This window comes from Sarcophilus harrisii, chromosome 4 (assembly GCF_902635505.1).
Source record: "Sarcophilus harrisii chromosome 4, mSarHar1.11, whole genome shotgun sequence".
Taxonomy (NCBI): Eukaryota; Metazoa; Chordata; class Mammalia; order Dasyuromorphia; family Dasyuridae; genus Sarcophilus; species Sarcophilus harrisii.
In genome coordinates, this window is record NC_045429.1 from 11,612,208 (window position 1) to 11,638,649 (window position 26,442).

The 26,442-nt window shown below is 36.0% G+C and overlaps 1 protein-coding gene across 3 annotated transcripts in view; it reads right to left on the reverse strand.

Annotated features, from left to right (window-relative positions):
* The window catches only part of LEPR (leptin receptor), an 82,799-nt gene that overhangs the window by 54,693 nt on the left and 1,664 nt on the right, over positions 1-26,442 (reverse strand). For all 3 annotated transcript variants that reach the window (XM_003767270.3, XM_031968955.1, XM_031968957.1), the window contains exons 2-3: positions 10,594-10,665; positions 421-750 (exon numbers count right to left, since the gene is read on the reverse strand). In XM_003767270.3, coding sequence (XP_003767318.1) covers positions 421-750; positions 10,594-10,633 — 370 coding nt within the window. In that variant the 5' untranslated portion in view covers positions 10,634-10,665. The remainder of the gene's footprint in view (positions 1-420; positions 751-10,593; positions 10,666-26,442) is intronic.

Genomic DNA, 26,442 nt, shown 5'->3' on the forward strand with positions numbered 1-26,442 from the left:
CACAGAGTTGCACTAAATAAATGTTTTTGTAAACATTATATATAATATATATGTGAGCTGTAAATATTGTTATTATCTGTTGTTTCATTAAATAAATTAAAAAAAATAACTTTCTATTCTAAGAATCTACCCAGGCCTTAATTAAATTAAATAGCTCATTTCATAAAGAAACAGAACTAAAGGGGGGAAATAGCCCCTCATTTTTTTTCTTCTACTTAATACAATTGAAACTATTAATGTAAATGTAATGTTCTTTTATTCTTACAAAAATGTTGATTGAGAGAACATATTTTTATCTATCCCATTCAGATTTGTTGAATTGTAAATTATCAAATAAAAACAGCTGTTAATATGTTCAAAAAACTGTCAAATTTTTTTAAAAAATTAAAAAAGGGGTTATCTAGAACTTTAAAAATCTACCTCTTTGCTGAAGAGCTTGGGAGAATGCTGGTGAAGAAACAGATGTCTTCCTTTCTGTACTGTTTGCACACCTGGATGAACTTTTATCATGTTGACTCCAAAGGCAACAGTAGAAACTTTCTGTTGATGCAAATTCTGAAGGGTGTGAATCAAGTGAACGAAAGTTGTTGTCAGCCCTTTGATCATTTCTGCTGAAGACAGAGCTGTTCTTGAAGACTCCTGAAGGCCAATGGAAGTCAGCAGTTTTGTTTGATGGCAAACAGGAGAGTATGAAATTCCATGGAGGAATTTGATATGCCATGTCATATGCAATTATCATTCGTAAAAAATCTGTGAAGAAAAAAAAAAGCAAATTAGAAAGCAGTAGAGCATTTGGCTATGTTACATGTAGAAATCTGATGATAGTAGAAAGTTCAAAAATGATTCTTAAAGCTTTCCAAAGTTTCAGTCAAGTGACTATACCTCTATGAATGGATATTCCTTATTCCTGAGTAAGTTCACTCTGTCCTTTAGTTGATTTCTCAAGGAATGTATCATGTATGCATTGGCTGATTATCTGTGTTGCAGGAACTAGCCCCTCCTGAAACTCAAGGACCGTACTTGGGAGAAATAGCTAATCTCCCATGTATGTTATTTATTAATTACAACCCCTCGTGGTTATCTCCTTGATGAGCTAACACATCTGTATTCCCATGGCCAATAGCCAAGAAGATGGGCTGAAGCCCAAAACCTCTGGCCCATCCATACCCCAAATCACTGGCCCAAAGCCTTCTTTGTCTGCAACCCCATAAAAGCCCCTGCTCTGAAATGGCTCATTGGAGTCTCATCCATGGAGAGGACACTCTGCCTTGGAACCTTGACCAGTTTGGGATTCATAGGCTGAACATGGGACCCCCCAGCCACAGTGAATCAGAGTCGGTGCTCCCCTGAATTGGTGATGTTTTCTCTCTCTTTTTCTTCTATTCTGATTATTATATTAATAATTGTACTGTGTTTAGTTATTATCCTTATATGCTGCTTTTGTTATTGCAAAAGGTCTATTTTTTGCTGTTCTTAGTTATTATTATTAAAGTTCTTTTATATTTGGCTTCTGAAACACATGAGTCATTTGTGATAGCTAATTTGAACTTTAAAATCTACTCAGATTCACCAGTAGATCCATGATCTCATCAATGCCTGCTCATCTCATGTAACTTTTGTCTGCTATCGTCCCATAAATTCAACACAGGAGATCTTTCCAACATACTCCATGAAGCCCAATCATGGTATGGAATTCTCAAAATATATGCCAAAAAGAGAGAAAATCCTGAGAGGTTTCTACCATGCTAGAAAAATCTCAAATATGATTCCATCAAAAAATCATTGACAATTAAGATGGATATCTTTAGTAATTTGGAGAAAGAAGTTTTAGCTTTATCTACTGGTTTCCTCTCCATTGTCTCCAAATATATATGGATCTTTCCCATCCTTAAAAGACAGCACCATTTCCATACTCTTTCATACTATATTTGTTCTCCATTTCTCAGCCAAACTCCTAAAAAGTGTCTCTACCCTCCTTATCTCCATTTTGTTTTCCCTCACTCATTTCTTGATCCTTTATAATCTGGCTCCAATTGAAACTACTCTCCCCTAAATTACCAATGATCTCTTAAGCAGTGGTTCTCAAACTTTTGTTCTTAGTATCTTCATGTTGTTAAAAAATTATCGAGGGTCTGTTCAAATAATTTTTTTATTCATATGAGTTATATTTATAGCTACTTACTATATTAGAAATAAAAAATAATTTTGAATTTGTAGACCCTTTAAAAGGATTTCAGAGACCCCAACAATTCTTTGGACTACACTTTGAGGACCACTGTCTTAGGGTGTATTGATTAAGATTAGGAGAATGGGGTAAATAGATAAGGGAGGGACTTTTAGAAGGGAGGGCAAAATAAGCTATAAGAGGATAAAGGCAGAAGATAAGGTAAGAATGATGGGTAAAAAGAAAGGCTGAGGAGGAATATAGTAAAAATAAGATGAAAGAAAATTCACAAATAGCAATCATAACTTTGAATGTGAATGGAATTGACTTGCCTCCAAAATGGAAACAGCATAATGAATTAAAAATCAAAATCCAACAATATGTTCTTTACAAGAAACACGTTTTAAAATGAGAGATACACACATTTAAAATTTAGGGTCAGAGTAGAATTTATCATGCTTTAGCTTATGTGGGAGAAAAAAGAGATAGAAGGCAAAATTAGGTATGAAGCCAATAATTTCAATTACATTAAATAAAAAATGGGTTTTGTAAAACAAATGAAAATGAATAAAACCAAGAGTAGAAGGAAGCAGAAAATTGATGGGGGGGGGGGGAGGAAGGGTTACCTTTTGTTAGATAAAGGTCTCACATTTAAATATATATAAAGAACATTGTCAAATATATAATAATATGAGTCATTCCCCAAATGATAAATGGTCCAAGGACATGAACAGTAATTTTCCAATGAAGAAATCAAAATAACTTATAATCATATAAAATGCAATAAATCATTGATTTAAAAAAATGCAGATTAAAAAAAAACTTGAGATATCATTTTACATTTACTAACTAAATTGACTAAAATGATAGAAGGGGGAAGTGATGAATGTTGGAGAAGATGTGGGAAAATTGGGACATTAATTCATTCTTGATGAAATTGTAAAATGATCCAACCTTATTGGAGAGCAATCTGGAATTATGTCTAAAGAATTATTAAACTATCTATACCCTTTAATCTAGCAATACCACTGCTTCATCTATTTCCAAAGATTATTAGGGGGGGAAAAAAAGAACTTATATGCTATATGTGTGTGTGTATTTATTTATATACACATACATATAGACATATGTCTGTGGTGTGTGTGTGTGTGTGTGTGTGTGTGTGTGTATGTGTATCCATTTGAGTCTAATAATAGCCTTCTCTAGAGCAGGCAGTAGGAGAAGGAAAAAGAAAAAGAAGTTTACATGAAAATTTTTGTTGTATTTTCAAAAGAAATAGCAAGTTGTGCATAGATTTCCAGCTTCATATAAAATCATCTTTTTTATTTTATTGATATAGAAATTCTTAATTACATAAATTGAAAAGAAAATAAAAAGAAACTACTCTTCCCTAAATACCACTGATCTCTTAACTGCCAAATTTGATTGTCTTTTCTCAGTGTTCATCATCCCTGACCTCTTTCTTATGGCCCTCTCCTTTTCTTGGTTTTTTATAACATTATTATCTCCTGGTTCTATTCTTACCTATCTGTCCATTCCTATTATCAATTTTATGATGTCTATTAATTATGGGCATGCCCCTACCATTCTTTCCTAAACCCAATTCACTTTTCCCTCTATGTTTATCTCCTTCGTTAGCTCCAGAAATTTAGTTATTATCTCTCTACAAATGACTTCCAGATCCTATAGTCATCCCCATTCTCTTCCTGGAAATTTAGTATTGTATCACCAGTGTCCTAATGAGTTTGTCAAACTAGATGTTTCATAGGCATCTCAAACTCAACATATCCAAAATAGAAATCATTGACTAACCCAAAACTCACACCTCTTCAGCACTTTGCTTTTAATATTGAATTCAATATTATCCTTTTAGCTACAGTGGTATTATTGACCCCTTACTCTTCACCTACATGTTCAATATTTTGTCAAGTCTTGTCATTTCTTCCTTGACAACATCCCTCATCTATGTGGGTTTCCTTCCACTCAGACTTTCATCACCCAAGGTCAGACATGACTTCCTTTTGATTAGACTATTGTACTGGCCTCTTAACTAGTCTCTGCTTTAAGTCTCTTCCCATGCTAACCACCTTCTGCATATATGCTAATGGGATTTTTGAAAATGCAGTTATGCTCATGTTTTACACATGCTCACATATTAAAAAAGCTATTACATAGAGTAAAAACTCCTCTCCTTGGCATTTGAAGCTCTTCTAATTCCATTTTAGCCTTTTTTTCTTTCTTTCTCACTCATTACTCCCTTCCCTGTCCACTAGAATTCAGTCATACTGATTTGTTTGCTCTTCCACAAATATGATAGTCTTGCTTCTATCTCTATCTCTTCACTGGCTGTGCTTGATGTGAGGGATGGACTCCTTCCTTATTTCAGCCTCTTAGAAGCTCTACTTTCCTTTAAAACTCAGTCCAAACATCTTCTTCTACCTGAGACCTTTCTTGGTCATCTCCTTCCCCTTTTCTCCATCAGCTGCTACTGACTTCTCCATTAATTCTTTTACATCTGCTTTAGACACACTTCACAGATTTCTATTTATATCTTTTGATTGTAAGAGAGATGATACCCCATGGACATATATACTACAGACTCTTGATTAATCTCATGCTAAAAAACTTGGCATTTTGCGATGACCAAGTAATCCCCTCATTAGTCCCTTAGACCTGTGATTGTGGTAGGAGAGGAATAGAATATGTTTTAAAAAGTTCTCCCTCTTCTTTTGAATGTCCTGTGTGGCCAACAGGTTTTCCTAGATGTACTTTTTTTTAAATTTTTTACAACATATACATATTTATACCACTATCATGCTACACAAGAAAAATGAGATCAAAAAGGAAAAAAAATGAGAAAGAAAACAAAATGCAAGCAAACAACAAAAAGAGTGAAACTGCTATGTTTTGATCCACACTCATACCCACAGCCCTCTCTCTGGGTACAGATGGCTCTCTTCATCACAAGATCATTGGAACTGCTCTGAATCATTTCTTTGTTGAAAAGAGTCACATCCATCAGAATTGATCATCTTATAATCTTATTGTTGCTGTGTACAATGTTCTCTTGGTTCTATTCACTTCACTCAGCATCAGTTCAAGCCTCTATGAAATCGTTCTATTGGTCGTTTCTTACAGAACAATAATATTCCATAACATTCATATGCCATAATTTTTTTCAGTCATTCTCCAGCTGATGGGCATCCACTCACTTTTCAGTTTCTTGCTACTACAAAGAGGGCTGCCACAAACATTTTTGCACATGTGGATCCCTTTCCATATCTCTTTGGGATCCAGGCCTAGAAGAGACACTGCTGGATCAAATGGTATGAACAACTTGACAGCTTTTTCGCATAATTCCAAATTGCTCTCCAGAATGGTTGGATTAGTTCACAACTCCAACATTTTGTTAGACTTTTAATGAAAGACATGGAGATACCTAAGTAGGTACAATAGTAGGTATTCAACCCACTTAGAACTTGGGCCTTGAAGTTCCCACTTGCCTTTTTTATTTTGCATTTCCTTCCCTAGTAAAGTAAATTTAATACAACAAACACTTGTTAACTACCTACTAAGTGCCTGACTTTGTGCTGAGTGCTGAAAATATAAATAAGAAAAAGATTATTCTTGCCTTCAGGGAGCTTACAATCTAAAAGGTGAAGACAATACACAAAAGTAAGAAGAAAAGGGAGCAAAAGTATCAGAGAATACTTGATTTCAGGGCATGATGGTTACCATAGTGTCAAAACCCAGAAGAACAGTTGATGACAAATGAAGAGCTCTCTGGGATTCTATAAAGGGAGGCTTCTTGGAGGAGTGGTAATTGAGACTACTGATGAAGTGAAAGTATCAGAGCTGAAGCAATCTATAGGAGTTTCTGGATAATGAGCTTCTTGGGGGTGGAAGAGAAGCTGATGTTAAGGTGGAATCAAAACCAAACAAAGCAGCTAATGGCAAATGGAAACCCAACAGTAATCTCAGAATGGAAATAATTAGGCTTGTAATCAGCCTTGTAGACTCAAGGAATCAGCCTGTGTCCCTTAATTGAAGCTGCCTAATGGCTTAGAGAGCTTGTGAATCAAAGGGGACATCCCCCAAAATGAAATGATGATCTTCTTCCCAGGTCTGCAAGGAGGCGTGGACCTGAAGGGAATGGTTTAGACTGTAGAACTGGACCAAAATGGAAAATGGCTAGTCAGCAGCCTCCCCAACTGCATCATGTCTTAATGTGTTAAGTCTCAGCTTCTTGAGAGAATAGAAGAGTAGTGAAAAGTAACTTTGTCCTCTTTTGTCTTCAATGAATGCCATTTGTAGACCATGTGTTGTGTGTCTATGTGTGTGTATTAAACATTTCTTTTGTGTAGAAAAAATAAACAGCCGACCTAGATCTAAGCTGCTCTGGATACTGAGTACCTTTCTGCTTCTGCCCAAACTTCTGATTTAATCAAGAGTAGGAGAAGAGGAACCATAATCTGAACACTCCATGAGTGGCTCCAGAGAGGGAAAATATGGATGTATACTTCAAAGTCTTTAAAAAATCATTTTAAAAATCACTTTTAAAAAAACCTTTGATTGGATAATTAATTCTGGATCATCCTGTTTTATCTCTACATAGGAAGAAAACAGAATTAAAAAGAGCTCAGTGAATATGAGATATTAGAGACTAGAAAAAATTCACTAATATAAAAAAACCTTAACAACATAACTCATTAAAAGCACATTAGCAAATTAATGGCCTATGGCAAATTCAGCATATAAATCTGAATGGACAAACAGTTATTTTAGGCCTTTTATTAAAAGTAAAATCCTATTATGATTCTCTTTCTGAAATGTTCATTTTTTCCCCAACAACTGTTTTTTTTTAAATCAGTCGCTGTCTCAAGGGTAATCATGTAGTTTTGTTAGTTTTTTTTTTCTTGTTTAACAAAACAAAGAATATATAACATGACTCATTTTCTGTATTAAATTTTTCAACCCTAATAGAAAGAGACAGTCAGTTATAAAGAGGTTGACTCTACAATGGACAGTGACTTCTTCATCAACTTCATCAGAAAGAAAAGAAGATCCAACATTGTCATTTTATTTTCTTTAGTAAATGCTGTTTAATTCTTCAGATGGAATTAGTTTTGCTCCATCCAACAAGACATAATATTCTCCTTTTAAATATTCAATGTATATTTTTACTTTGTTGTTGTTGTTTTTTGCTTGCATTTTGTTTTTGTTCTCATTTTTTTTCCTTTTGTGATCTGAGTTTTCTTGTGCAGCAAGAGAATTGTGGAAATAGGTATAGAAGAATTGCATAGGGGCAGCTAGGTGGCACAGTGGATAGAAGTCAGGAGAAACTGAGTTCAAATCAGACCTCAGACACTTAACACATTTTAGCTGTCAAGTCACTTACTCCCAATTGCCTCATAAAGAAAAAAAAAGAATTGCACATGTTTAACATGTATTAGATTATTTGCTGTCTAGGGGAGGGAGTACAGGGAAGGGAGAGAAAAAACTGGAACATAAGGTTTTGCAAGGGTTAGTGTTGAAAACTATCTTTATGGAACAAGAGGTTTGGCAATTGTTAATGCTGTAAAGTTACCCATGTATATATCCTGTAAATAAAAGGCTATTAAATAAAAAAAAAAAAGAAAACTATCTTTACATGTATTTTGAAAAATAAAAAGCCTCATAAAAATAAACAAACAAATGAATGAATGAATAAATATTCCATCTGATCAAGGATTTGATATCAGGCCTAGATATTTCATCCAAGAATACTCCAATATGGAGACAAAAAAGATAACTAAAACATCTTCTTACAGGTGGCCCTTCATGATATCTTGATCTTCCAGTGACTCCCTCTACCAATTTCTTTGGGGAGACAGGGAGAGAAAATAGAGAGAAAGGAAGAGAGAGGACAGAGAGGAGAGAAGAGGAGAGACAGTTAGATAGAGACAGAGGTGTAGAGAGAGACAGATTCAGAGTCAGAGAAAGACAGAGAAAGAGAAGAGGGAAGAGAGAGATTCCAACAGAAACAGAGAGAAAAAGAGACAGAGACAGACAGAGACAGAGACAGAGGCAGAGAGAGAGGATAGATGAATATTTGTTTGTGTTTTTGAGTTTTTGTATGTGTATGTATGTTTGTGTATGTGTAGACAACTAGGGTTGTCTTATCATATATGTTATTATAACATTATTATCTCCTGGTTCTGCTCTTACCTATCTGTTCATTCCTATTATCAATTTTATGATGTCTATTAATTATGGGCATGCCCCTACCATTCTTTCCTAAACCCAATTCACTTTTCCCTCTATGTTTATCTCCTTCATTAGCTCCAGAAATTCAATTATTATCTCTCTATAAATGACTTCTAGATCCTATAGCCAGCCCCATTCTCTTCCTGGAAATTTGGTATTGTATCACCAGCTGCTTAATGAGTTTGTCAAACTAGATGTTTCATAGGCATCTCAGACTCAACATATCCAAAATAGAAATCATTGGCTAAACCAAAACTCACACCTCTTCAGCACTTTGCTTTTAATATTGAATTCAATATTATCCTTTTAGCTACAGTGGTATTATTGACCCCTTACTCTTCACCCACATGTTCAATATTTTGTCAAGTCTTGTCATTTCTTGCTTGACAACATCCTCATCTATGTTGGTTTCCTTCCACTCAGACTTCCATCACCCTAGGTCAGACATGACTTTCTTTTGATTAGACTATTGCACTGGCCTCTTAACTAGTCTCTGCTTTAAGTCTCTTCCCATGCTAACCACCTTCTGCATGTATGGTAATGGGATTTTTGAAAGTGCAGTTATGTTCATGTTTTACACATCCTCACATATTTAAAAAGCTATTACTTATAGTAAAAACTCATCTTGGCATTTGAAGTGCTTCTGTTTCCATTTTAGCCTTTTTTTCTTTCTTTCTCACTCATTACTCCCTTCCATGCCTACTAAAATTCAGTCATACTGATTTGGTTGCTCTTCCTCAAATATGATAGTCTCACTTCTATCTCTTTGCCACTTCACTGGCTGTTCTTCATGTGAGGGATGGACTCCTTCCTTATTTCAGCCTCTTAGAAGCTCTACTTTCCTTTAAAACTCAGGGGTCCTCATCCCCTTTCTTCTTCTACTCCTTTTCTTCCTCCTCTCCCTCCTTCTTTTCCTCTTCTTCCTCCTCCTCCTCTCCCTTCTCCTTTTCTTCCTCCTCCTTTTTTCTTCTTCTTCCTTTTCTTTCTTTTCCTCTTCTCATTCTCCTTTTCTTCTTTCTTGTTCTTTATTTTTTCTTATTCTTAAGATTTTCTTTTTCAAGAAACTGGGAAAATTCACTTTTGTTCTGCAGTTTTCATTTTGATTTCTTGAAATATAGCTCTGAAAAGACAGGCTTTGAAAAGCTTATTGTGTTTTAAGTGAAACCACTTGACTGCCTTAAAACCCAACTCACTCTGGCTTTATTGAATAGCCAATAGTAGCTACCCAAACCTCAGCGGCTTATTGTTTAGGTTTATTTTTAATTAATTGTTTAGATTTTTAATGACTCAGAATGGGCACAAATAGCATTTTTTTCTATTCTGCCCAGAAATTCTTAGAGTCTCTTCTTCCCAGATCGATATCATTGTGATGGTAAATTGAACCATCTTTTGCCTCAACTCTTACCCAGCCCTCAGATGTAGAATGGGCATGGCCTCCAATAAACTGAAACCCGGGAAAGACCTTAATTTAGAAAGGACCAGGTCACTCACTGCATCCTGGGCCATTGCTGGACACCTTGAATTTTGTCTTTCACTGGACTTCAGTGACTACAGAACTGAGAGTGAACCTAAGATCTTTTAGCAGCTCTGCCCAGCTTATATCCAATTAACACATAAGTTAAGACATCATTAAACTACTACTCCTCGGAGATTTTTTTTCTTAATGTGGATAGATTCATATATAGAGACTTCAATAACTTTCTAACCAGAGTGAGAAGAAATAAAAGAACGTAATTGTTAATTAGATGTCCTCCAGTTTCATATGAAAACTTACATTATATTGACACAATGAAGAACAGGATGGAAGGGGGAAGGATGAAATAAATACTGTCCCACACATATAAATTATCTAAAAGTATAAAGTCATTATTTTAAATACATTCTATAATTGATCTATCCCCTAAACTAAAATCTCTAGATTCAAAAGAATAACATGATATTATTAGTTTTTTTAAAAGACATGATCCTTAGCAAGTCATAACTTGGAATGTTCTCTTTTCTTCAAACATATGTCTTCCCTCTCTTTTGGACTTGATATACTTGATATGCATGAAACTTGAGGAGAGATGTTATTCATAACTGTTGAATTGACGTAAAAAGATTTACAGTTAGATTTCTTGAGACAAAATCTCTCATAAAATAAGGAGTTTCATAATGATTTAAGAACAAAAAAGCAAACTTACCCCACTGGAGCAATGCCACAAAGAATTTTTGAAAAAACATCTTGTTCTAAGATGTGGGACTGGAAAATTAATCTGAAATGGAAAAAAAAGCTTTAAAGAGAGAATTATACTCAGAAAATTATATATAAAAAGTAAAGAGCAGAGTTTATTAGTGTAGTTTTATCTTCCACGGAGAAGGCCCCTATATAACATGCAATTACCACCAATCTATTCCACTGCTCATCCTACCTTTTACAATTTTAAACAATCATATAATCAACAGTGTTCTGAGTTCTTTTATACCAAAACAAACCAAAGTGGATTTCATAGAAGAGTGACTATTTTTAACTAAGTGGAAATACTCACAGTGTTAATTAACTATCGAACAGTCAATCTCACACTGTGAATGTTATTGGGAGATCTCCAGCCCTCACATACAATTGGTCACCTCCCCAGCTCATTTCCTGTCTCTGATTTTCATTATAGCAGCTATAAATCCACAAGGTCACCATGCTGGCAAGATGGCAATGCACACATTCATTTCTAAAATAATTTAAATTATGATTTTAGGAACTAATAGCCTAATGGGAGAAAATAAGTCAAATATCTCCCATGAGGAAAGATACAGAGAAACTTAAATGACTTAAAGGCAAATTATTTTTAAAGTTCCCATTAAGACTGATCTATCTGTCTGTCTATCTATCTGTCTGTCTAATTATCTATCTATTTATCTGTATGTGTGTATGCACACAAACACACATTTATGTTTATAGATGAAAGGGATTCTCTGAAGAATAAACACATTGGAGCTAAGGAGCATATAAATAAAACTTATAGAGTAATGATGAGCATGCATTGATCAATCAAACGATATACATTTAAGCTACTACCATGTGTCAAGGACAAAGCTGAATCTGGTAGGGTTGGGGAAAATTTGGCAGTCTTTGTACTCCACAAGCTTAACCTCCATATTTATTGTGAACAACCTCTCAAGGCAACTTTCATTAAAATAAAAGCTCTTTGAAGACAAAACAATTAAATATTTCTCATAAACCCTGAGGCACCAGAGTTCAGAAAACATTAAAGCTAGTTTGGGGCCTGCTGACCCATACTGACTCTATTCAATGAAAAACACCTTATTGACAAAGGGATCCATGAAAACATTGATCATCAGTACAAATGTGGAAGATCTTTTGTTCAAAAGAGTTTGTGCAAATGTGCCATACTAAACAAAAATAAATTACTATTTATAAGATTTTGGCTATGACCAATGTCACCATCAAAGTCTCCTCAAAGCTTCAAGAGTTAGTAGTTGACTCTGTTCCTCTTCTCAGAAAACATGGTCCCAAATCATTCATTTCATTCTAAGTATTGATTAATCTTTTTAATATCTTGTTAATATTCTTCCTCAAGTTTAGACTTTTCTTTCTTAACCTTCTTTCAGTAATGACAGGAAATGTTCTTCAAGCTTTAAGATAGAGCAGAATTTGCTCATTAAAAAAAACACAAGATAGTTCTATAAAATAAATCCATCCTTCCTTGATGTAGTCCTACTCCATTTTACAGAAGAGGAAACTGAGGTCCAGAGAATATTAGCACATGGTTAAGATGGAAATGGAACTAAAACTGAGGTCTCCAGGTTCTTGGTCCAAAGCTTTTCCCACTGCACTGCACATATGCATCTTTAGAAGGAAATCCAGGTACACTCCATAATCTCTTACTCATTTCTAACTCCATTTCTTCACTTCTTCTTAACTTTCTTTTTGGGGGAGGCATAAATACTAATTTATGCTGGAAACTCCAGGAGGTTATCAATCCTTAGTATTGCTTTTGGAATATGAATTTCTCCTCTGAGGTCATCTCTCCCTAAAGGATCAGTGGTAAATAACTAAGCTTCCCTGAGACATTAAAATTTCATTTCTGTATCGAACAAACATTTGTCTACCTACAGCTAAAGCCTGAAAAGGAGCTTAAAAGCAAACAGTATCAGAAAACCAGGTCCGGACAGGATATAGAATAACATGTACAAAGATCACAGAATCCCAACAGCTGAGAACTGAGCCTTTGAAAGGACATTTTAGTAGAACCTCAACCCTACCAAAGGCTCGAAATGCACAACAGTGCAACAGACTGGACTCCTGGGAAAAAATAGTTTGAGGCTAAATCAAATCATAAATAAAAATCATTAAAAATAAAAATAATGGATGAATAAGGATCTTTCAAGAAAAACAGAAATCGTTGATGCCCTCTGCACCAACGTCCTAACTTGTCCCTGGGAAGGATAGGGAAAATCTGATAAATGCCACCTTGTAAGACAATACTCACTAGCTACTAACTCTTCTGTAGATAAGGTTGATTAGAACAGCAATTGTCAACTTTTTTGATGTCAGGATGCATTTATGTTTTGTAAAATGATTGAGGATTAAAAATGATTAAGGCATCAAAGTAGAGAAGCAGAGAAAATACTGGCTATGTAGTCAGGAAGACCTGAGTTCAAGTTCAGTCTCAACCAATTACCAGTTGTGCAACCTTCCTCAGTTTCCTTATCTGTAAAATAGTAATAATAATAATAGCACTTATTTACCAAGATTATTGTGAAAATCAAATGAGATAATTTTTATGAAATACTTAGCTCCATGCCTGGTACACAGTAGGCTCTATATAATTGTGACTAATGTTATTGTCCTTATATTCAGGATTTTACTGGCACCAATTGATAGAAACTTGCAAAAGCTAATTGTGAAATTTTGCAGTGTAAGAATTTACGCTTCAGAAAACAAATTGAGTTTTGTTGATTGTCTGAACTAAAGAACATGATGAAGAAAATGTTAGTCTAGACTAAAGTAAAAAATGTGGTGAGTGTTTTTTTTTGAAGAGCTGATTGTTAAATATTTATCATCATATAATAAGTTCTCCTTATCAATATTTATTGGAGTAGAAATTAAAAAACTTAATTTTATTATAAAAAATATTTTTGGCATTGTAGACCTCCAAAAGGATCCCAAAGACCCACATACATATTTGGGGTATACAGACCATAGAGAAGACAGATTGGTTCTGCTTTGTCTTAGAACATGTGCTGCTGGAACACAAGGAAGCAGTATCTAATCTATTTCTGGATGTGCAGATGATGCATAAATGAGCTCCAACTTCATCTACTTTTTGTCCTACACTGGATTTGCTCTATTAGGTGTAAACACCTTTGACAAATACACTCCTTTCTGCTTTGTGCCTTCCCTAATATTGTGAGTGAAAAAATGAGGGAATTGAGAACACTTCAGCTTGAAAACAGGAAGACCTGAGGTTCAAATCCAGCCTCAAACACTTTTTAGTTGTTTGAATCTAGAGAAATCACTTAATCTCTCTTTGATTTGATTTCTTTATCTGTAAAGTGGCCATAATAATAATACCTGCTATCCAAAGTTATCATGAACATAAAATATCATGTTCTTTGTGAACTTTGTAAAGTTCTTTGTGAACTTCAAAGCATTAAATGAATACTAGATATCATAAGCCCAAAGTTGTCTCTGCTATTATATATTTCAAGGAATTTATTTGATTTTGATATATGTGTGGGGGAAGACACCTTTTTGTAGGAGAGACTTATTTGGTTCTACCAAATCTGTTTTTTTTTAATAGTTTATAGACAATAACAGTGCACTCTTCTTTCTCAATATCTTTCAGACAATTTTGTGATGGCAAAGATGTGGTCCACAGTGGAATATTGCTTTCCAAAGCCTTCTGTTCCCTGATAATATTCTTAAGAATACCTTAAATAAATGCAGAAATCCTTCTAGAAAATCTTACATAGAGGCAGAGCCAAGATGTAGGAGAAACGTCCGGGACTTGTCTGAACTCTCTGAAATCCTCCTTCAAACAACTTTTAAAAATGCCTCAAAATAAATTCTGGAGCCACAGAACCCACAAAAAGACAGTGGGAAATAGTTTTCCAGCCCAAGACAACTTAGAAGATCAGAGAGAAAGGGTGAGAATGGACCACAGGCTGCTCTAGCACAGGCAGCAGTGCTCCTGCTAGCTAGCTAGCACTCCATCAAACCAGGAGGAAGTCTTAAACGGGACTGAATTAGTAGTAACAGGGCCTACTTCCCGATCTTTTAGCCCACAGATGGTGAGGGGGTCAGACAACTTGTCAGAAGATTACAAGGGTTCTTTTGGTGTCACTGTGGGCGGGATTCTAATGTATTATCCATAGTCAGATCCAGGTCATAGTCCTAAGTCACAGTTGCAGGATGAGGAGGAACACTAGCACACCAGAGTTTGAAGCCCCAAGGGAGCAGCAGGGATACTGGTCACAAATCCAAAGCAGAAGAGAGTGCTTGTGCTTAATTCACAGACCAGAGCAAAGGACAGGAAAGTAGTAAACACATTTCTCCTTAGATCATACCTCCCTGAAAGAACTGAAAGCTTACAGATAGTATTAGGACACTTAGGAGTATAATTAGACAGAGGGCATGGGTATGACTTGAATATTATGAGATGATTAGTACAAAAATGAAATTAAGGGATGAGAAAGAGGAATCCACTAGGAGAAGGAAAAGGTGAGAGGTAGAATGGGTAAATTACCAAAAGAGGCATCAAAGACTTTTTACAGAAGAGGGGAAGATGAGGGAGATGATGGGGAGTGAGAGAAGCCCATGAACCTTTTTCTCATTAGAGTTGACTCAGTGAGGGAATAACATATACACTCAGTTAAATATAAAATTTTATCTTACCCTACAGGAAAGTAGGAGAAGAGGATAAAGAGAGAAAGGGGATGAGGATCCTGATAGAAGGCAGGGCATATTGGAGGAGGTAGTAATCAGAAACAAAATACTTTGGAGGATAGACAGGGTGAAAGGGAAGGGTGGGAGAGAGAGACAGAGATAGAGACAGAGACAGAGTCAAATAAACAGAGGGGGAAAGGGGATACAGTTATAAAATAAAAAAAAAATACAGCAAGTTTCTCTGCTAAAGGTCTTATTTATCATCAGAGAACTGAGTTAACATTTTTACAAACAAGAGCCATTCCCCACTTAATAACTGGTCAAAGGATATGAACAGGCAGTTTTGAAATAAAGTAATCAAAACTATTCAGTCTTATGAGAAAATGCTTTAAATCACTATTAATTAGAAAAATGCAAATTTAAAAAAGACTGTGACCACTCCATACATATCAGATTGACTAATTAGACAGAAAAGGAAAATAAAAAATATTGGATGGGGTGTGGAAAATTTGAGATATTTATGCACAATTGGTAGAGTTGTGAACTGATCCAATCATTTTGGAGAGCAATTTGGAATTATCCATAGGACTCACAAACAATTCATACTCTTTAACCCAGCAATACCATTACTAGGTATTACTAGGTATATTTCCCAAGAAGAGCAAAAACAAAAAAAGAAAAGGACTTATACATATGAAAATATTTATAGAAGCTCTTTTTTGGGTAACAGAGAACTAGATATTGAGAAAAGAGATCCATCAAGTGAGGAATAACTGGGCAAATCGTTGCATGTGATTGTGAGGGAGTACTATTGTACTATAAGAAATGAAATTTATGATGATAAACTGTGAATGACTTGGCTGTTCTCAGCAATACAGTGATTCAAGACAATGCAGAATTTATGTTGAAAACAATGCTTTCTGTCTCATGAGAATGGACTGATAGAATCTGAATGCAGGTCCAAGCATACTTTTTTAAATTTTCTCTGGTTTTTTGTTTCTGTTTTTTGTTTGATTTTCTTTCACGACATGACTAATATGGTAATATGTTTTGCATGAATGCACATGTATTATCAATGTGAAATTTCACACTTTGTCAATGGGAAAGTGAAGAGGAGGAAAGGATGAAGGGAGAGAATTTAGAACTCAAAAAAAAACACGTTAAAAATGTTTTTACATGTAATTGAGAAAAATGCAATATTTAAAATTTTAAGGTCTTACATAAATGGAAATGTACTTAGACAAATCAGTAATTTACTTTCATTCTCTTAGTCACCTTTTGCTTTGGTGTCGCTAAGGTCTGAGATTTATCTACACCTTTGGTATCTGCCCCTTCTTTAGATACCCTGAGAATTTCCTCAATGGGTCTTCTGTGTACAATTTCTCTAGTTCAGCTGCTTCTCCTAGCTGCTTTGTTCCTTTCAGGGAATTCCTGCCTCTTCTCTTGGGACTATGGCGGGTCTCTCTATGTTGATTTCATTGTCTTTAATAGTTTTGAAAGTTTGATATGAAATTTTTTTCAGATATTTTCTATTTTTCATGTCTGTTGTCTTTCCAGATGCATTCTTAAATGCTATTGGTATAATTTAATTTTGTGTAGTTGGGTCTCCTGTAAAGTTTTCTTTATTTTTATTTTATCCTCAATGTCTTCTTGCTATTGATAAGATTGTCCCATCAAAATCTTCTATGATTCTTCTCCACAAGAATGTACAAATGAGCTTCTATTTAAAATGGTGTTGCCCTGGACTGTTCAATACTGTCACTGAGGAGAAAATGGTAAGGTCTTCCACATTTCTTGTTTGTAGATAACATTATAGTATCTGTATTAAGCCCTAGAACATGGCAAAGCCTTCCTTCAGAATAAGCTCCATAACATCTCATAAAAGTCTGTCCTTGCCATTCACACAAGAAAAACCAAGTGGATGACATATGGCTATAGTCCAGATACATGTGTAACATGTGCAACATATTGACCTTCTCTAACAATGAATATATCTTAGAAAGATGTAATAGTATGAGAAGTTCAATCTAATTGAATAGGCAGTGAAAGTTAGGTTCTATTGCCTTTGAATTAATAAGCTTTTTTAAATGACCCCAAATTTCTTCCTTAAGGAGAAATAGAATGGCACCAATATTTTTTTTCCAATGTACAAGCCACAGTCTCTAAAGAATAAAGTTGATACAACAATACTATACGATGACCAGTTCTGATGGCCCTGGCCATCCTCAGCAATGAGATGAACCAAATCAGCTCCAATGGAGCAGCAATGAACTGAACCAGCTACGCCCAGTGAAAGAACTCTGGGAGATGACTAAGAACCATTACATTGAATTCCCAATCCCTATATTTTTGCCCACCTGCATTTTTGATTTTTTAACAGGCTAATTGTACAATATTTCAGAGTCCGATTCTTTTTGTACAGCAAAATAACGGTTTGGTCATATATACTTATTGTGTATCTAATTTATACTTTAATATATGTAACATCTACTGGTCATCCTGTCATCTAGGGGCAGGGGAGGGGGAAAGGAGGGGGAAAATTGGAACAAGAGTTTGGCAATTGTCAATGCTGTAAAATTACCCATGCATATAACTTATAAATAAAAGACTATTAAAAAAAAGAATAAAGTTAATAAAGTATAAAGTATCAGCAAAGGGGAATGCAGAGATGTATGATGAATGAGAAGGAGCTGCAACATATTGGGATGTAAAGTAGTGGTGTCAAAATCAATTAGAAACAGGGGCTGGGATGGGGGGGTTATATTACATAATACATGAGAATCCCTATAGGTACAAATTGACTTAGAAAACATATTAACATTATCTATGTTTTATTATATTTTTATGTATTTTGTTAAATCGTTCCCAGTTACATTTTAATATGGTTCAGGCCACATTCAAGGGGTCCACAAGAAGCCACCAGGAAACGAGTTTAATACTTTTGATGTAAAGGATAAAATAGACAATCAGAAAAAAATGGGGCTGCCACATAGCAGGTAGATAGCCAATGGACAACCAATGTGCATCACTAGCACACAAACACACACACACACACACACACACAGAGACAAATATGCATATGTGTGTATGTATACATGTATGCATGTGTGGATATAAATATATACACACATGCAAAAAAACTGGGGGGAAACCCCCACCATGTTGGGTGAAATCCATGTGGCAAATTACAGGCAGACATGGGCTATTATTGCATTGAATGGGAAGACAAGAATAATTGGTGATCTGCAATGAAGTTCCATATTGATTAGATGACAGATCCATCAATAAATCAATAGGTGTTTAATAAGTGTCTAAGATGTTTTAAATAGTGGGCAAAGTATTGGAGGTACAGGACAAAAATATAAGAGCTCCAGCCTTCCAGAATCTTATAGGAAGGTCAGAATAGACCTTCCCTAGGAGTCAACAGTTGACTTGAACATTAAATGGAGACAGAAAAGCCAAGAAGTGGGGGAATATTCTAGGCCTTGGGGAAAATGTACACAAAGACAGAAGTACCAGAGATGGAAGGGGGTGTAGAAGGGGCAGAAAGCAGTCACTTTGGTTGGAATGTAGAGGGAGTAAGGGGATGTAATGTAACCTTGGGTCTCAGCAGATGATCCCTAAGAGGAGTTGTGTGTGTGGGGGGGGGGGGGGGGGGGGGAATCCATCACCATACAACCAACCTGGCACTGGGGCTCTCCAAATTGATCTAAATTAGTGGTCAAACAAGTGAAGGCCGCAGGCCACTGTTATGTGTCTTCAAAGCCTTTGTAGCTTAGGTCTACCTACCCATGCCTTAGCTCTATTGGCATAACTATCTAAGTGCAAGATCTGCTCCATACTTTGAGGAATCAGCAGAGGGAAAGAAAGAAAAGGAACTAGGCATTCACTGATCACCTACTATGTGTTGGGCACTGCACAAGGAGCTTTTTACAATTATTATTGTATTTATTTTGACAGCAATCCTGGGAAGTAGGTACTATTACTATCCCCCTTTTACAGATGAGGAAATTGAGATACACAGAGGTTGAATTACTTGTTTTGGGTCACATAGTATTTATTTGAAGACAGATTTTAACTTGGTTCTTCCTGATGCCAAGCCCAGCACTCTATTCATTGCCCTACAGTAGGATTTCAGTGAAACATGTGTACCACACACCATCTGGAAATAAATAATGTCATTTTGCTACTTATGGACAAGCAGATAGTACAAAGCAAGACTACTTGCATTGGAGTCAGAAGACCTGGCCAAGTTTCCTGATCTGTATAAGTTAGATCCCTTCCAGGTCCCTTCAAACTCTAAATCTATGAGTGTCTGGAAAAAGTGATGGAAGAACTAACTGGTTGAGACAGTCAGGAGCAAGTGGTTCCACTAATTCCAAGCATTCCCATGTCATGGGAAAACTGATTGACAAAGGAATCCGTGTACAACAGTCTGATGATTCCGTGACTGTAAAGAGGGGTCCCCATGGGGCCCTGTCTGTCTTTGAGCTTTGTTTTTCATCCCACTAAACCAAAATCTTTTTCTCTTCCATCAACAAGAAACAGAACAAATATTTTGTCTGGCCACCTTTCATTCTAAATGCTAATTTTATGTACTTGGCCTTTTTCACTGTATGATTTCAAAGGCTAGGAGTTCAGCAGGATACATCTTTGGAGGGTCTGTCCTTTCTAGTATAATTCACCTTCTCTTCTTCACCTGGGTGAGTATGTAAACCAAAAGGCCTCATCTCTCTTGAGTAATGGAAGGCAGGAAATGAGTCTTTGTTCAACACTTACTAATTGGCAGCCACTGTGCTAAACACTTTACAAATATTATCACAGTTGATCCTCACAATAATCCTTTAAGGGAAGTGTAATTTTATCACTACTCAGCCCTGGGGTTTAAGGCACCCATTTCAGAATTCAGATGACTTTATCTGAATGAGAAGGTGTTTGAGAAGGGGTGGAGGTTGAGGGGAAATGCAAAGATCATGGATTTAGAGCCAGTTTATTTGAATCCCAACTTTGACACATATTTTCTGTGTAATCTTCAATTCTCTTGGATTGAGTCTCCTAATCTGTAAAATGGAAACAACAATTGCCATGGTTATAGAGCTCTTATGGAGAATGAAATGGAATAGAATTGTATGGTTAAGTGAAGAGTTCTGCCTTAGGCATCAGGTCTTGAGGTCAGTTTGTTCTCTGTAGCTTGCTACTTGTGTGACCTCAGGCCCTTGCCCTCCTCAGATTTCACTTCTCTAGTCCATATAAAAAGGGCTGGAGAGGGTGATTTCTGCTACTTCTCATTCATTTTAAGTCTATGAATTATTTCCTGGGCTGAACTAATTCAGTTAGCATGCTAACATCTGAAGGGAGATGATTCCTTCTTTTATGGTCCATTTCATTTGCTAAAAACTGGCCAATACAGTCCAGAAATTCCTCCTATTGCTCATAGAATCTAATTGCTCAATTAGTGCATTTTAAAGATTCTTGGTTTCCTTGGGCTTAGTCACCCAAGTAGCAGCTGCTAACTGATATGAAATGAGAATATAATTCTGGGAACAACTATTGCCATCCTGACTCCACCAAAAAAAAAAAAAAAGATATTTGGTAACAGCTGTTCCTAAACATGAGTTCACATTTTTAAAACCTATTATAATAGCATTAATACAGACTGATAAATATGGCAACAAGAAAAATTCAAAAATTTTCTTTCACTGGATACTTGGGAATTTTCCAGCTCTAAATCTAAAGGAAAAGATGACATGGTAAAAAGCAGGATAAAACCCTACAAAATAAGAAGAAAGGATGAAGATTGGAAGCCCGGTGCCCAAAGATCAGGGAATCAGAATCTCAGCTTTGGAAGGAAGCTAAGTGGCTGAGTCTTACCTCTGCCTGAAAAATTCCCAGCTGTACAAAAGACCTCCACCCATAGACTCTGAGGATAGGATCTCACCACTTTTCAAGGCAACTCGCTAGTACTTAGGAAGTTTTTCCTAACAGCAAACCTCAATTTGCTTTTTTATAACTTCTATCCTTTGTCCCAGGTTTGGCTTTCTGTGACCAAACAGATCATGTCTAATACTTCTTCCAAGTGACAGTCCTTCAAATAAATAAAGACAGCTCTGGGTCCTTCTTCTAATGAAATATTCCTAGTCATCCCCAACCAATATCCTTTGGGGATGTACTGAAGACCATTCACCATCTTGGTTACCCTTGATCAAACTGGCACTGAACACTGAATACAACATTCTCGAGGTAGTCATCGAATACTGATTACTTAATACAAAACACTAAATATAGTCTGACCAGGCAGAGCAGGGAGAGAGAATTCACGCCCTAATTTCTGGCAACTCTTCTCTTAATGTAGTCCAAGATCATATTAACTTTTCTGGCTCCCATAGCACAAAGCTATCACACAACTCAGTTGATCTTGCAGCCTCCTAAATCCCCAGATCTCTTGGAGACAAAGTGCTATGTAACCATGTCTCCCCCATCTTGTACTTGTGAAATTATATTATTCTGAAGAAGGAGGCTTTACAAGTATCCTCACTGAATTTTATATACATCATAAATAGAATCCAAGTTCCCTATTATTTCTGAGAATCTGATTCAGTGACAAATCAGAAATACTCATTTTCAAAAGAGATAGTTGGGTGCAGGAGAATGAATGGTCGTCTGGAAAGGAGACCAGTGTCTAGATACAAGTTTTAGAACCTCTTCATCACTATTCAATTCTTAGCAAGTCCCTTAGCTACTGTGACTCTTGGTTTTCTGTAAAATAAATAAATAAATAAATTAAATCAGATCCATTAACCTCTAAGACCTGTCTCCTGTTTCAAATCTATAATCCTATTAACTCCTCTCCCTGCCCCCACTAATTCACTTCTCTAGAATATTTTTTGGTTACTCTTCTTGAGTTTTTCCCATTAATATTGTTTTAATGACTGTCAGGATGCAATGTTTCAGATAGCCTTGTCTTTTCCTTTATCTAGCTAAAATATAATTGTAGTTCAGAAACCCCCTTTATTTTCTTTATCAATTAACCTTTGTGAATAACCTTTGTCTGTGGCACCCCATTCCAAGACATATTCCTCCTAATTCTTTCCCTTGGATGGGGTACTCTTATTGGATCATCCTTCATGGGCTTCATCTATAAAAATTTTTAACTTTGTCATCTCAATGATACATATAAAGTAACATGTCCAAAATACATTGACCCACTTTTCTCTTTATGGTACTTAATAAATCTACTTTGTCTTTTTATTCCATGCAAATTTGATTTCCTATTTTAGGTTTATTTTCATTTTTAAATATCAATAACTCCCTTCCTTTCAATAGTCTAAATTGAGCAAGACTGCCCATCTAATATAAGAAATGAAAGAGGAAACTGGAGTAGGACCCTATGAAAAGTAAGGGAAATCAGTTTGCCCCTATCTTGCCAAACTAAGATTAGCATCAATTTTAAAAGATAAATTTTCATCCTTGAGAAAGGCAAAACAGTTATTTTGCTCAAAGAAACTCTACAAGTTTCGGCATTTCAATTCTACACTGCAGGTCCACTTATATTTATAAAAAAGAAAAAGATGGAGCTGAGATTCTGTCACGACTACATGTCAACAAGTATTTATTAAATGCCAACTATATGCCCTTTCCCTGGACTAAATATTGGGGATACAAAGAAAAACAAATATAGTTGCTGCCCTCAAGGAGCTTACAGTCTAATGGGGAAGCCGACACGCAAGCATCCACAAACAAGTTTGCCACAGAACAAATTAAGGGTTGTCTCACAGGGAAAGCAGCAATAATAGCTAATATTTATCTAACACTTTAAAATGTGTGGCTTTAAGCAAGACTGGGAAAGACTTTTTTTTCAGAAGATAAAATTTTAAGAGAATCACAGAAAGTCAAAAGAAGATGGGAGAGAGGAGGAATTCCAGACATGAGGAAACAATTCTTTAAGCCATCATATTGTGGAATGAATATCCTCAGATTATTATCCCTGCCTCTTGAGAGGATGGTGTATAGAAAATAAACTAGCAAAGAAGCTATTTTTATCTACACCCTATTCAAGTCCTGATTCTGACACTTACTGGAAGTGTTCCCCTAGGGGAATTAACATGGCCCAGGAAAAAGAGTTCAGAAGTCAAAGAACCTGGAGTCATAAAATAAATGCTTTTAAAATTTATTTTGAAATTATGAAATGGGGGCAGTTAGGTGGCACAGTGGATAGAACATCCTGAAGTTAAGAGGACCTGGGTTCAAATCTGGCCTCAGATACTTAAAACACCCTAGCTGTGTGATCCTGGGCAAGTCACTTAATCCCAATTGCCTCAGCAAAAAAAAAAAGAAAAGAAAAGAAAAGAAAAGAAAGAAAGAAAGAAAGAAAGAAGAAAAGAAAGAAAGAAAAAAGAAAGGAAGGAAGGAAGAAAGAAAGAAAGAAAGAAAGAAAGAAAAAAGAAAGAAAGGAAGGAAGGAAGAAAGAAAGAAAGAAAAAAGAAAGAAAGAAAACATATCACAGAAAATTAGGTGCAGAAAGAATGGAAGCTCCTCTAATGGAATATAAGCTTCCTGAGAGCAAGACATATTCTTTTCCCTTCTTTTTGTGTGCTCAACATCTTGAAAATAATTCAAAAAAACCATTTAGTACATCCACCATATGACTAGCATTGTGCTAAATGCTGGGGACACACAAAGAAGCTAAACACAAAAACAAGGAGGTTATAATTTAACATAAAGCCACAAATACTCAAGTGCTATCTACCTGCTAGCAATTATTACTGCCTTCTCTCTGAGGCTACCGTTATGATAAATGCTTATTTTTTAAATTTAAGTGAAAGATATAAGGATTTTTCTCCTCTCTCTTCGAGATTATCCCACTTTCTCAAAGCTAGCCCCCAAAAATCTATTCAGAAGCAAAGGCTGTCTCTAAGGAGACTGCCCTTGCTATACTTTCATTCTTCAGCAAGCCCACAAGGTGGGGCACAGTACAGAATAGGGCGCTGGGGTACAGTGACCATTTCCTCTCCAGAGACTGAAGCTGACTATCCAATGACCTTCTCAGTTCCAAACCCACAGGCACATATGATGGTTTCATTTTAAATAACTTTGAAACTACTATTGGGGGGGGGGCACAAATATTACTAGCAACCAGAAAAGTGAGTTAATCAGATTCTTACATTCTCTTGATAGACAGCAAAATCATTTTTAGATTAAAAGACAAATAAAAAGACAAGAGTTAATGAACACAAGTTCAATCCTTTGCACAACTGCCTAGTTGGTTGGTTGTTTGGGAGAGGTTTGGGGGGCAAAGGGACGTAGTTTGTGGTTTGGACATGTTATATTTCGGGAAGGAGGGAGAATCTGGACATCTTCCAAATTTCTGGTTTATCTATTTAGTTAACCTCTGTTGTTTTCTGGGATTATTTCCAAGACAACTAAATATGCAGTTGTCTGCCAGTAGACTTAATTTCAGACAGCTCTGACGAGATCTGAAACTGCTTCCTTAGCATTCGACACACAACTTTATATTAAAAAGTAACAAAGATTATTCAAGTACAACTGTGACTTGGAAATGTTTACTTTCTTTTCCTCTAAAGCAAGCTTTTTTTTTTTTTGCTACAGTAAATAAGAAAAGATACTGTGTTCCAGATGCATTATTCTAATTGCAAAATCACAATATATCTGTTCACATGGTTACATTTTTTGACTTGAGCAATTAAAAGGTGTTAGTCCTTAAAGTTTAGAGGGGAAAAGCAACTTTAAAAATCAAATTGTATCAGGGTTCAGGGACTCTAACAGATAGATAACAGATAGATAAGGTACTATGAGTTATGACCCCTTGCTCACCAACTAAAGTGGTAAATTAGACCTTAAACCATAGCCTCTAACTTTGAAAAAAACTTAATTGGCAAGAGCAATAATAACATGGTGTATTGTTTGAATTGCTCAGTCTCAAAAAACAAAACAAAAAACAACAAAGCAAAACAAAACAAAACAAACAAAAAACCCTTTAAAGTACTGGCTCCCCATACCCTAAAGAAAAGCTTAAGGCATATTGGAAGGAGAGCACGGACACTATCAGAATTCTCAGAGACAGCAGGGTGTATTGGAAAGGCTCTTGGATTTGGAATGAGGAGACATACTCTTAGCCCAACTTTTTCTTCCTATCTTGTTTGCATCATGGTAACCTCTGTAGAGAATCACAGAATCTCAGAGTTGGAACCAGTGGTCCAAACAGTCTTCTGTAAACCTACTATGGTTTAGTAGAACAGAGAAATAAGTGTTCACCTATTTTTTTTTTTCCTGAGGCAATTGTGGTCACACAGCTAGGAAGTGTTAAGTGTCTGAGGTCACATTTGAACTCAGGTCCTCTTGACTTCAGGGCTGGTGCTCCATCCACTGCCCCACCTAGCTGTCCTTCATGTAATCATTTGATCAAAGTGCTCTACCAATATCTTCCTTTGGGACAGCTCTTGGTGCTAGAAAATGTTTACCTACCTCTCTCTTAACTCTCTTAACTTTGCTCCTTTGCAACTCTTACTCATCCTTCCTAGGTCTACCTTTTGGGCCAAGTAGACCCCATTTAATCCCTTTTTCCATGAGAGCTAGGAAGACTCAAGTTCAAATCCAATGTCAGTGCTAATTTATTAGCAGTATGACTCTGGGAAAGTCACTTCACCCTATTTGTCTCTATTTTCTCATCCGTAAAATGAACTGGAGAAAGAAATGGAAAGCCCCTCCAAGAAAACCCCACAAGGAGTCATAAAGAATTGGAAACAACTGAAAACTAACTTGACAATAACAATGGATCCCCAATGTCCCCACCCAAATTTCTTCTCTAGGTTAAACATACTTAGTTCCTTCCATCTATCTTCTCTGGACTGTGGTTTCCTCATCTGTAAAAATAAAGTTGGTTTCCAAAGTCCTTTCCAACTTGCCATGCTCTTTCATATCAATTTGTAAATAATTTCCTTTCCTGTCATTATTTGGAAAATCCAGAGACAATATGCTAAAGTAGAATTCTGAACATAGATTCAAATTCCCTCTCGGCCACTGATTGGCTGTGTGACCTGTGTGACCTGGGCGAGCTGCTTACTCTCTGTGCTTTTCTTCATCTCCCTAATGATGGAATGATCTCTTCCTGCTCATTATTGACAATCAC